The 13296-nt window shown below is 38.8% G+C and overlaps 1 protein-coding gene across 1 annotated transcript; it reads left to right on the forward strand.

The window, feature by feature from the left end:
• Positions 1-3794: 3794 nt before the first annotated feature.
• CALHM4 (calcium homeostasis modulator family member 4) lies at positions 3795-10079 on the forward strand. The gene is made up of 2 exons (XM_053591621.1): positions 3795-4976; positions 9484-10079. The coding sequence occupies exons 1-2, from the start codon at positions 4419-4421 to the stop codon at positions 9874-9876; spliced, it is 951 nt and encodes a 316-aa protein (XP_053447596.1). The 5' UTR covers positions 3795-4418; the 3' UTR covers positions 9877-10079.
• Positions 10080-13296: the final 3217 nt, after the last annotated feature.

The following is a 13296-nucleotide window of genomic DNA, read 5'->3' on the forward strand; positions in this document are numbered from 1 at the left end:
TCCTGTGTTTTCCTCCTCCGTGGTCACCACTACCCAGAACTTGATATGTAACTTTCCTATGCACATTGTAAAGTTCTACATATATTAGTATCCACAAAGACTATGTAATCTCATTTGCATGTTTTAAAACTTTGCATAATATTTCTCCTACTGCATGTATCCTACAGCTTGCGTTTTTCTCTCAAAGTTATTTGCTAAGATTTGTCCATATCCATACCTGTCACTGTAGATCATTTATTTTCACAGATTTATAACAGGAGTCAGCAAATTTTTTCTGTGAAGGGCCAGAGAACAAATATTTTAGACTTTTCGGCCATGCGGGCTATCATAGCAATTCAACCCCACTGTCATAGTGTAAAAGCAGCCCCAGACACTTAAGGAACAGGCATGACTATGTCTCAATAAAACCGTGTATAAAGACTGAAATTTGACCTTCATGTAATCTTCATGTCACAAAATAAATTTTTAAGAACTTTCAGCTGTTTTTAAATGTAAAAAACCATTCTTAGATCACAAGGCATACAAAACAGGCAGTGGGATAATTTGGTCCATGAGCCAGCTTACCCCTACTTGATAGCATTTATTGTTGTGGTCTCTTAATCTGTTCCTGGTTATTGGACATTGATGTTGAAATACTGAAATAATTTTTGCGATTGCCTATATGACCAATATATTTTGGTAAATAATTTGGGGGAAACTTATAAAAATGTTTATTTTCTACTCATAGGGTGTAGAATACTACACACACACGCGCAAATATGTTGGACAAAAATTTGCTAAGTTTATTCTTTACATTTTTATGTCCTTCCTAATCATTTTATTTCTAATAAAGTATATTAAAATCTTTATGATTACAGGAATTTTCCCTTACAGTTTGATTATTTACTGCTTTATATATTTCAAAGTTTTGCAACAATAAACATACCAGTTCACCCTTGTCATATCTTCATAATGAATTGTTGCTTTAATTATGATGGAGTTTTCAAAATTAGCCCATTTGATTTTGCACAGATTTGCTTTCTACGACTATTATTGTGCCCAGTGATACATATTTTAATACCTTTCTTTCAAGCTTTGTATGTGGTACAACTTTGGGAGTGTCACTTATCACCAGCATGAGTCTATATTTTAAATGCTTTGTAGGTGGGTTGAATCCAACTCTGGCTTGGTAGTTAAAAGCATATGCCAGACCACCTGGGTTGTACTCATTTGTGTGTGAGCCTGGGTAATTTCCTTTATCTTCCCACACCTCAGTCTTCTCATTTATAAAAACACTGAGAATAATAGTGGTACATAATCATAGGGTTAAATAGGGAATAAGAATTAAATAACAATTAAATAAGAATTAAATAGGATACAGTCCCTAGAATAGTGCCTAGCATATAATAAGCACTCAGTAATTATTGGCTGCTTAAAACTTTTTCTGTGTGATTATTGATGTATTTGGTTTCACTTCTACCACTAGTTTTCTCTTTACCATTCCTTTCCTTTGTTTTACTATTATATCTCTTTCCTTGTCTATATTCCCCTTTTCTCTCTGCTTTTTGAATGATCTACATACTGTATTTGTATTCTTTTAGTGATCATTCTTAAAATATGTATGGCTTTATTGAGATGTGATTGATAGATAGCTTGACAAGTTTCAAACTACTACTGAAGCCACCAAAGCAATCGATATAATGAACATTTCCATCGCCCCTCTTCTAGCTCTTTCTCAGATTCTGTAAGTGTCTATTTGGCATCATCAATTACAGGGCCAAATAATGGTCAAGTTGTTTACACCTCCCCTGTGATCCAGAGCCCAGACTCTGAACCACTTCCTTAACTAGGTCTCATATACCAAGCTAATATTCACCCTTCACTAAATCAACCATGCCCAGGTGTCAGTCAAGTGGGGACAGCCTCCATGCCCCCAGGCCAGGCAGAATTATTTAAAATAGCCAATCAGAAATGTTCCCCCTTCCCTGCCTTGCCTTTCCTACATAAAGCCTAATAAAGGCTCTGGCCTAGGCTTTCCCTATTCCTTCTGCTCCTTGGCCAAATCTGATGCTTCCTCCTATGACTCTGTAAAGTGTGGCATATATGACTCCCACTCTTGGAAAATGTAAGTAAATCATTCTTCTTTCAATAGCATTGCCTTCTTCACATCATTACCATCATCTCCATAAAGTAAAATCCTGCTGATACAAGTTGATACAGCCCCCAAAGTTTTCTCATGTCCCTTTGCAATTGTCTGCTTATTCCTTCTCCCAGACTCCCCGGGCAACCCTGGTCTGCTTTCTGTCAGCAGAGATTAATTTATATTGTCTAGCATCTTATGCAAATAGAATCATACATTATATAGTAATTTTTTAAATTCTGTCATCCAGAAAATTAATTTTTAATTCGTTCATGTTATTGTATATATTGTATATATCAATAGTTTTGTATTTTGCTGAGTAGTGTTTTATTGTATGGATTTATGATACTTTGTCGATTCTTCCATCTGCTGGTGGACATTTGGGTTGTTTCCAGTTGATGGCTATGCTACATAGAGTTGGTGTGAGCCTTTACATACGATTTTTATGTGGACATATGCTTCCATTTCTCTTATGGAAACAATTAGCAGGTGAATGACTTGAGGTATAAGAGGATGCAGTACCACTAACTCTTTTTTTTTTCAGGGTTTTTTTTTTTTTTATTGTTGGGGATTCATTGAGGGTACAATAAGCCAGGTTACACTGATTGCGTTTGTTAGGTAAAGTCCCTCTTGCAAAGTACCGCTAACTCTTAAAGAAAATAAAAATTTTCCAATGTGGTTGTTCCTTTCTTCATTCCCACCATGCGGTGTATGAGAATTCCAGTTGCTCTGCGTCTTTGCCAACATTTAGCATAGTTAATCTTTTTAATTTTAGCCATTTTAATGGGGATGTAGTGATACTGTCTTAATACCCTAGTTGTACTATTTGAAATAAAAAGCAGTTGTTTATACAGCTAATTGTTAGATAAGGAACTTTAAAAATGTCTCACGTATGCTCATCATTGTTTTTTGTTGCCATGTCTTTCCTTGGGGCTTATTTTTCTTTTTACCAAAATACATCCTTTGCAATCCTCTTAATAAAGTTCTGTTGGTGGTAAACGCCCTTAGTCTGTATGTGTCTTTATTTTTCCTTGCCTTGAATGGCAGTTTAGCTGGCACTGACCACGCTGCAGGTCCTGTCTTCCAGGCTCTCTTGCTGTGGATGCGAAGTCTGCTGTCTGTTTATTGCTGTCCTCTATTTTTCACATTCTGCAGTTTTACTCTGTGTCTAGGAGTTAATTTACCTTTATTTACGCCGTTCAAAACAAAAAACATTTTTCTGATGTGAGAACCTTGATTCTACAAAGTTCTCAGTTACTATTCTTCAAACATTGCCTCTCTGCCTATCCTTTTTTTCTGGAAGTCCTATTAGAAAGCTGGTGGAGTTGCTTAGTCTAACCTCTATTTCTCTCAACTGCTTCTAAAAATACTTTATTTCTTTGCCTTTTTGTACTGCATCTTGAACGGATTCCTCAGTCTACGTTCCAATTCACTCATCATGTATTTAACCACGTCTAGTTGAAAGTTTGAGATGAGAAATTTACATCATAGTCACTTATTTATAGGCCTAAACCAAGCCTAGTCCCGTGCCTTCATATAGAAATTAAACAATTATCATAATATTTGCTGGTTAACAGAGAGCACTTGACATTTCTTGCTTATAGATACATAACTTTATTAAAAGCCAAATATCACATTATAACAAAAAGATATAAACAAAAATGCAGCTTAAATTTTAAAGCAAAACCGTGATACTCTGTTAATACAAGCAGATTTTAAAATTTTATGCAAAGTTGGAATGTTTTTGTTGTGATTCGGCTTTGGGGGCCCCTTAGCTTATTCGTCTCTTTTGGGCTTGTCTGGCAGAAGCTTCAGTTTAGGAACATTCCAGCCAGCCTAAATTTTGCATTGCTCTAATATTTGATAATTTTCATCATTCCCTGTATTTTATTTTTATGGTGACAAACTCCTGGTCTAGTCCAAGAATAAGAACGTCTCTGTTTTGCTTCCAATGCTCTATTTGCTGGTGCTCAGCATTCTGTGACGTAGAAAGATCGGGGCAGTTGGTTTATAAGCCAGCATCCTCCTCCTCCAGGGGAAAGATACAGGCAGAGGTTTCCCCCTTCACACATACAAGAGATTTCTCTCCCTCACTTTCTTCCTGATATAATATGAAGTGCATTTATTAGCTCAAGGTTCACCAAGTACACAAGGAAGATGCTAGAATCCTTTAAACATGTAAGGATGCTGGGTCACATGACACAACCAGTCAAACCAGTAAGATCCCATAAAGTGGGGACAGCTGGGGAGTACGGCCATCAGAGGGGCCCTGAGCCGGCGTGTGTCAGAGCTTCCCACCATGAGCCCGGCTCTCCACAGCGTCGCGTCTTCACTGCAGAGAAGCGGAACGTTTATCAATTCTTTAATCGCAGCATTGACTATCGGTGGGCAACAAGTGTTCTCCTCCTTCACATTCAGGTGTCCCTGCCAAGTGGGGAAAAATGTCTTGTATGGTTCTGCGTTCCTTGTCATGCCTGCCCTGATCCTCCTGGTGGCGGGCTACGCTCTGAGAAGGCAGACGTGGGCGATCGCCGGGGAGCATTGCTGCAGCTGCGCCCCCAGGCCCCGCAGGCTCAGCCCCCTGGAGCGCAGGCTGGCTTGCCTCGGCTGCCTCGGCGTCACTGGCCGGGCAGTTGTTGCTCCCCTGGCCTGGCTGGCAGCGACGCTGCTGACCGGCACCTACTACGAATGCGCGGCCAGTCAGTTTGCCTCCGTGGACCATTACCCGGTGTTTGCCAACATCAGCGCCAGCAAACGAGAAGAGATCTTGGCTGGGTTTCCGTGCTCCACGCCAGCGCCTTCTGACCTCCTCCTAGTGAGAGATGAAATAGTTCTTCTGCACAGATACCAGTCACAAGTAAGGTTTTGATTCCCCCCCTGTGGTCCTATCCTGTAGTAACTATACTCCCTGGAAACGTTTCTCATCCTGCCGCATCTCATATTGTCTATGGAACACAACCTGATGTCATTCATCAAAGTGATTCTCAGCAGTCCTAGAAATAGAGTTAGGGTGTTGGGCTTTGAAGTCAGCAGACTCGGGTTTGAGTCTTGCTTTGCCACTTATTAACCCGTAGAACCCTAAGTAGAATGGGGGTATTAATAGTGCCTATTACATGGGGCGGTTGCAAGAAATAAACAAGCTAATGCATCTTAAGTCCTCAGAGGTACCTAGAATCTAAGAACAATGACCGTTGGATATTATGAATATGATTACTGTATTACTAAATCCCATCTTCTTACATATATGTATTCTTAAATATGTATGTTTATATATTGAAATCTCATCTAAAATTACAGGCAGCTTAATTATGATAAAAAGCTCCAATTTTGATTCTAAATGTAGTGTCTATGGATAGGTTTGTGTCAGAAAGTATGGTGGGATGAGAAGGAATCCTCTGGATTTATAGGTTAAATTTTAAAAGGGTAATTATGCACTTAATGCAAAAAAGAGCTGTCAGTTATATTTGTTTTCATCAATGAAAGCCATTAGCTTTCATCAGTTCTCTAAGGGATTTGAGGAAAAAACATGTTTTCAAACCTCTGGAACACAGTAAAAACATGTTTTTTTCAGGGCAGTGCCTGTGGCTCAAAGGAGTAGGGCGCTGGCCCCATATACTGGAGGTGGCGGGTTCAAACCCAGCCCCAGCCAAAAACTGCAAAAAAAAAAAAAAAGTTATTTTTCAAATTACTTACTGCCAAGTCATCCATGTTTTTTGACCTGTAACCTTTCAGTAATTAAAATTTTGAAAAGATAATACTCTTTAGTTAAAGAAAAAAAAATCCACTACTATCAAGACACAGAATACCAAAGGGTTGCAATATGTCCCGGTTTAGGAAAAGCTAGAAGTCCCATCAAGGCTGTGTGCCGTGGCTCCTGCCAGTAATGCTAGCACTCTGGGAGGCTGGGGTGTCACAGCATGAGCTATAGTTCCAGCTACTCGGTAGTTTAAGGTTTGAAGTCGCCATGAGCTATGAGATGCCACTGCACTGTTCTACCAGGGTGACAGAGTGAGATTCTATAAAAAAGAGAGAGAAGGAAGGAAGGAAGGAAGGGAGGGAAGGAGTCCTATTAAGACATGCTTTGTCTCATTTTTTTTTATACTAGCCCTAAAGCTCAGAGGATATGAAGATAAATAAAAATTCAAAAAATCAATGGGAAATTATAACTTTAAAAGATGTTCTTGCTGGTGGCACCCATAGCTCAGTGGGTAGGGTGCAGGTGACATACACCAAGGCTGGTGCGTTCAAACCCGACCTGGGCCAGCTAAACAACAATGACAACTGCAAAAAAAAAAAAAAAAAAAAAGCCAGGCATTGTGGTGGGTGCCTGTAGTCCCAGCTACTTGGGAGGCTGAGGCAAGAGACTCGCTTAAGCCCAAGAGGTTGAGGTTGCTGTGAGCTGTGATGCCATAGGACTCTACTGAGGGTGACATAGTGAGACTCTGTCTCAAAAAAAAAAAGTTCTTGTTTATGAAAAACTAAAATGTAACACACAATAGTCATATTTTCTTAAAATAAAAGTAAAATGTCTTATTAAACATTTCCACAGACTTATGTAAAAAGACAGTTTTACAGTTTTGAGTATGTCACCCATGCATTTTTTAGTTTTGTGACAAAACTTACACTTATTGAGATACTTATTATATACTGTATAAACATCTTAACTCTAATTCTCATGATACTGACAGACACATATTATTAACCCCATTTTACAGGTAAGTAAATCAAAGCTCAAAAAGTTTATGTAACTTGTATAATTCATAGAGGTAATAAACAACTAATCAAGATATCCCAAGATCATGCTATTTCCATCTCATTAGGCCACCTTCTTCAACGATTTCAAACTTCAATTATATTTGAGGCTGGGCATGGTGGCTCACGCCTGTAAACCCAGCAATGTAGGAGGTCAAGACAGGTGGATTGCTTGAGCTTAGGAGTTCAAGACCAACCTGAGCAAGAGCAAGACACCATGTCATTAGCTGGGTGCTGTGGCGGGCACCTATAATCCCAGCTACATGGGACACTGAGGCAAGAGAATGACACTATGACACTCTACTGAGGGCAGAAAAGTGAGTCTCAAAAAAAATTTAAAAATTTAAAAAATTACATTTGAGGAGTATACATGTTTTTTCAGCTGGACTTTTCTGACTTGACCACAAGATCACATTAAATTCAAAGCCCTTCTTTGCCCATGCCCTATTCTAAACTATCTTCCTGACATTAGTTTCACCTCATTTCAATCTACCATCTACACATCCACCAAAAATATCTTCTAAATGCAAATTGGATGATATTACCTACTTGCACACATAAAGTTCTTCAACGATTTTCTAGGAGCCTGAGAACAACTCCCAATTCCTTGGCGTGACATACAAAGTTCTACAATATTTTGCTGTTGACCACTTTTCCACATAACTTCTATAACCATATGGATACAAATTTCAGGAGGTTCCTCCAACTCTTTCTGCTCTCATTTTTTGTTTCCTCCCTTATTAGAACTCTCCTCAATTCTTGCATCTGGTGAGATTCTCTGTTTTTCTTTTTGTAGAGACAGAGTTTCACTTTATTGCCCTCCATAGAGTGCCGTGGCGTCACACAGCTCACAGCAACCTCCAACTCCTGGGCTTAGGCGATTCTCCTGCCTCAGCCTCCTGAGTAGCTGGGACTACAGGCGCCCGCCACAACGCCCGGCTATTTTTTTGTTGCAGTTTGGCCGGGGCTGGGTTTGAACCCGCCACCCTCGGTATATGGGGCTGGCGCCCTGCTCACTGAGCCACAGGCGCCGCCTGAGATTCTCTTACTAATATAAAGATGCTCAGGCATCATGGCCTCTGGGCAGTATTCCTTGGTATTCCTCTCCCGTAAATTAGTTCATCTCTCTTCCATTGTGCTACCTGAAATGCTCTGTTTACTCAGATCAAAAACTACCACCTGGTACCATGTTTCCCGGCTTGCTCATTGTTCTCCCTCTTTGGGCTTAAGAGCCATACAGAGGATGAATGTATCTCAAATTATTCACATCTGAGTTCCCTTAACCAAGCACCATGCACTGTCCAGGGTGGAGGGTCAACCTGGGGCTCAGTAAATGATAGTTTATGAATTAATGGGCATCAGGGATGGCTTTCCCTCCACCATGCTGGTCTCTATAAAGTTAAATTGTGAGGAGCATCACTCTGTAGGTTTTAGCCTCCACAGACTGCAAGTATCCCATCGTGCACATGCTGGTAACGCCCACAAGATGCAGGAGAGGCCTTTGCTGCCCCAGCTGTGGCTGTGTACTGCTGGCTTCCCTAAATGTGTGGAACTTGTCTCTCTCACTTTACAGAATCATGGTAAAATATTTAAAAGAGAATAATAATATAATGTTTAACTATAAATATTTAAAAGAGAAAAGAAAGGATTTTAAACCTAGAAAATAGCCATTTATGTCGGTGCTTAAACGCTGAGACTAGATAATTTCAAATAAAAACTAGTCTAGTCTCAAAGTATGTTTCAAAGACACGTAATAAAACTGGTCATCAAATGACCATTGGAGGACAAACAAAAGGAAAAGGAAAACAATCAGGTACTTTAGGCACAGTGGATATTCTATCAATAAGACATAGAGACATGAGATTGCTCACTGACTTTCTTGTTTGGCTGCAAAAGATAAGAGGAAAGAGCAACTTAGGAAAACATGTCAATGAATGTGTGTTGGCACAGCACTGTATATGTATTATACCACCATTTTCATCACTATCATTGTCAAATATTTCTTTAACATCCAAAGAATGCACAGGCCTGTACCTGATGGTTGAGAAGTCAGGTTTAGTGAAAAGCAAAAGAAAGCTGTGTATCTTATATCAGTTAATTTGTGGGTTATAGTATCTGTCACTTTCAGGAGAATACTTAGAATTCATTCCGAGTTAACAGGTCTAATTCAGACCAATCAGACCAATTTCCACATCAGACCAATCAGACCAATTTCCACATCAAATGATCAGCACCTTGTTACATACAAGGTGTCCCAAAGGTCGCCATAGGTAGGAAAATTAACGCACTCATATTTTATATTTGTAACATTTTATATTTATATGACAACATGTAGAGAACTATTTGGTGAATATTTTATAAAATGATGTAATGAATATCTTGTCAATAAAGATACATTTAGCTACCACTCAACCATTTTCCCTATGTGTGGTGACCTTTGGGAGGAGATAGGCCCAGCTGTACCTCATGGTTAGAAAAGCAAGTTTCTTACCCACATTTTAGTTCTCAGTTTTATGGGAATCCCTCCTCCCATTGCTGTTTCTTAAATATTTGATGTATTGATACTTTCTGGTTTTTGTTTGTTTGTTTTTTTTTTAAATAATGATGTGAAGATGCTGGGCTGGATTTTGATCACCTTGGCAACCATCGCTGTTTTAGTCTCCTCCTGTCTGGCGAGATGCTGCTCTCCCCTCACCTCTCTGCAGGACTACTACTGGAACAACCACCTCCAGAATGAGAGACAGCTCTTCCAAGAGGCAGCAGAGCAGCACTCCAGGCTCCTCATCATGCAGCGGATAAAGAAACTATTTGGCTTCATTCCCGGGAATCAGGATGTCACACACATCCGTATTCCTACATGTCAGGACTGGAGAGATATTGCAGCACCCAGTCTTCTATGCATGGGTGATTTCTTGCAAGGTGACTATAGCTGCCTTGGAGACAGGGTGGATGAGGATAATGAACAAGACACAGCGAGAGATATTGAATTAAAACCTTCATTGTAGCACCTTTCATAATTCAGGTTCTGTGACAGATACTTGGTTATTGATCAATGTAAGCTTTTCTCTCTCTTCTGACATGTGTTTACGTAAGTCCACCTAAAATGTTATTTCCAAAATCAAGTTACCTGGTAAGTGAGCCTGCCTCTCTCTGTGAAATTTCACTGATGGTCTGGTAATGCCTAGAGTATCACACTGGTCTAATTAAAAACTGGATGGAATTTGAGGTTATATCAAAGTTTGCATCTTATTTCTGTTACTTAACAGCTGTGTAAAAGTTAACATTTCTGAGTGCCACTTTGTCACTTGCACAGTGACTATCCCATAGAACGTTGTGAGGACTGAATATGGTAATAGAATCAGTGTTCAACATATTGCCTTTCATAAAATAAGTGCTAATGTCACTTTCTTCCTTTCTCCATTGCTATTTTCCTTCCCTCTAATTTCTGGTTTTATCTGTTTCTATTTTTATATAATATCCAGGAAATTTTCATGCCCTTCTTTTCTTTCTTCGAATCTAATTATCTGACCTGTTAGAAAGCAGGGCAAAAAGTCCTTTCTAGACTGGTAACATGAGGGAAATTGTCATGTAGGAAAGTCTTGAGTCATCTTGTCATAACCAGGGGAAGATGATGCAATATTATACCATCTCATTAGTGTCATAAATGATAATTTGTAGCACCTCCATACTAAGAACCTTTTATAGCCACCACACAAGTTTATTCTAGAAGGCTTCCCCTCTGTGCTCCACTACAGAGACACCCTCTCTGCCTTTTCATTATCAAATTGCACCTTTGCATTCAAAATCTATTTGGGGAACCTGAACTGTAACCTATACTTGTGTATCCATTATTTAGAATTCTGAAAGGGGATGACATTTGCCTGACTTCTCTCTGCCTGGATATGTTAAACACTGCCTCTAATAACTGACAGTTTTCTAATTCACCTTATTATTTCTGATATGTCTCATGCCTGCCTTTTGCCATGCTCACTTAAGCAACTGGTCTATTGGCCAAAGTAAACAATCTGAGAGCTTTTATTTATTTCTTTAGCCAAAATAATAATTCTTACTGGACAGTGACTCAACTGCCAATGGTCAATTTGACTTTCAAGATTCACTTTCACAGAGACAAAAGAACTTGACTATCTAAAATGCCATCAAATACTTGGTAATCTGCTTTTATGCAATTATGGAATATTCTATTTTATGTAAGATTCTTTTTTATTCATTTATATTTTTATAGTCTAGGTCCTGCTCGCTTGTCCAGGCTACAGTGTAGTAGTACAACCATAGCTTACTGTAACCTTGAACTCCTGGACTCAAGTTACCTTCTTGCCCCAGCCTCCTGAGTAGCTGGGACTGCAAGCATGTGCCATCATTCCCAGCTAATTTTTTAAAAATATTTTTTGTAGAGAAGGGATCTTGCAATGTTGCCCAGGTTGGCCTCAAACCCCTGGCTTCAAGCAATTTTCCCACTTCAGCCTCCCAAAGTGCTGGAATCATAGCTGTAAGCCACTATGCCCAGCCTATTTTGTGTAAGATCCTTTTATACAATTACAGAAAATAAATGTATGTTTACCAACATTCTTTCAAGTTTAGATAACTTGCATTTGAAAAAGCTGTCTATATAATAAGCATCTTCAATCCAATGATTTAATAGAGTCTATGAGATCCTATGAGAAAAGTTTGTATTTTGTGAGTACGATAAAGCCAAAAGTAATAACTTAATAGAAATAAGCAGAAGATGACTTTTTAAGTAAACAAAACTTTTGGGGGGAGGGGGTTGCTTTTTTTTTAGGCAGAGTCTCACTCTGTTGCCCTGGGTAGAGTGCTGTGGCATCATCAAAGCTCACTACAACCTTAGTCTCTTGGGTTCAAATCACCCTCTTGCCTCAGCCTTCCAAGGTACCTGCCAAGATGCCTGGCTAGTTTTTCTATTTTTAGTAGAGATAGGGTCTCACTCTTGCTTAGGCTAGTCTTGAACTCCTGAGCTCAAGGGATCCTCCTGCTTCTGGCCTCCCAGAGTGCTAGGATTACAGGTGTGAGCCACTGCGCCAGTCTTGGCTTATTTTGTTTTTCAGTAGGATACTGCACAGTGTAGTACTTTGCTGGGACAGGAGACCTGTCCTGCTCTCTCCATTGCTTATTTGCCTTTTATCCTCAGTCAAGCCAGTTCTTCTTTCTGGGCATTGATTGTTTCATCTGCAAAATGGTAATACTGATACCTTATCTACTAAAAAGTAAAAAACTGAACTAGATGGATTCTTGAAGTCTCTTCCACATCTTTTTATGTTTATGCTTCTAGATATACAGGTCAATTGTACACAGCTGTCTGACATGACAGTAGATTAGCCTGCTTCTTTTGGAAGGCAAATATCAATGAATTTGAATCTGAGATTTCTCCAAAGATGTTTATTGGCATTCCACTTTTAAAAAGAATGTTAATGCACTGACCTTATTCAAGTGGCCAAGGACAGTTAGTCAGCTATCTCTATATTCAGTGCTGACCTGACATTATAAGAAGGATGTTAAAAATAAAAAAAGAAATATGTTGTGGAGGATAACTGGGGTTCTACTTTCCTTCCAACATACACAAGTTGTGGAAGTATGGAAAGTCACATCCATTTTCTTCCCTAACATCTCCTCCAGCGCTAAAATTCTAGGGCTCTATATATCTGAGAATTTTTGAAATTCCTCAGTACTGGGACATACCAGTTAAATGAACACTTTATACACCAGAATTAGTTTATTAGCTTTCGGGAAGCTATCACAGTAAATATTCTTCAGTAATAGTTTCAGTTAACAGCAACATAAAAGAATGTTTGAAGTTATAGCATTACATCATCAAAAAGAATATTAATAGTTGTTTATACCTTAACACTGTTTCCACCAGCTTCTGAAGCCCTTTCTACATCAAACTCTTTCCGAGTGTGACATATAAATTTTATATTTTGAGCCAGTTAATCACCATCTTCCACTACAGTTTTCTGGCAAAGGATTCTAAGTATTTTTTGGCTCTTCTACATGGCTTTAAAGTGTTTTATAGCATCTACTTGAATATTTAAAGGGTAGTACACATCTTTGGGATTTCATTACATAGTATATTGTCTATTTCAAATCAAATAAATTGAATTCCCAGTCTTTTTTTTTTTTTTCTGGTCTAGAGTATTCTTTTGTTCCACAGCCAGACAACAAAACTTCTCCATTAAGAACATGGTACTTCCTCCCCTTTATACTTAATGTATCCATGTAATTATAAAAATTATAATCCATGTAATTATATGCTAATACTACCTTATATTTTGCCTCCAAATATTTTTAACTACCACATCAAATTCTGGGGCTTTGCGTATATAGATTTGCTCTTTCCTTAACTTAAGCTTTGTGAGCTCCTCTATTACCCCACCACAATCTTCCCAGGAGAA

Source organism: Nycticebus coucang, chromosome 5 (assembly GCF_027406575.1).
Source record: "Nycticebus coucang isolate mNycCou1 chromosome 5, mNycCou1.pri, whole genome shotgun sequence".
Lineage (NCBI taxonomy): Eukaryota > Metazoa > Chordata > Mammalia > Primates > Lorisidae > Nycticebus > Nycticebus coucang.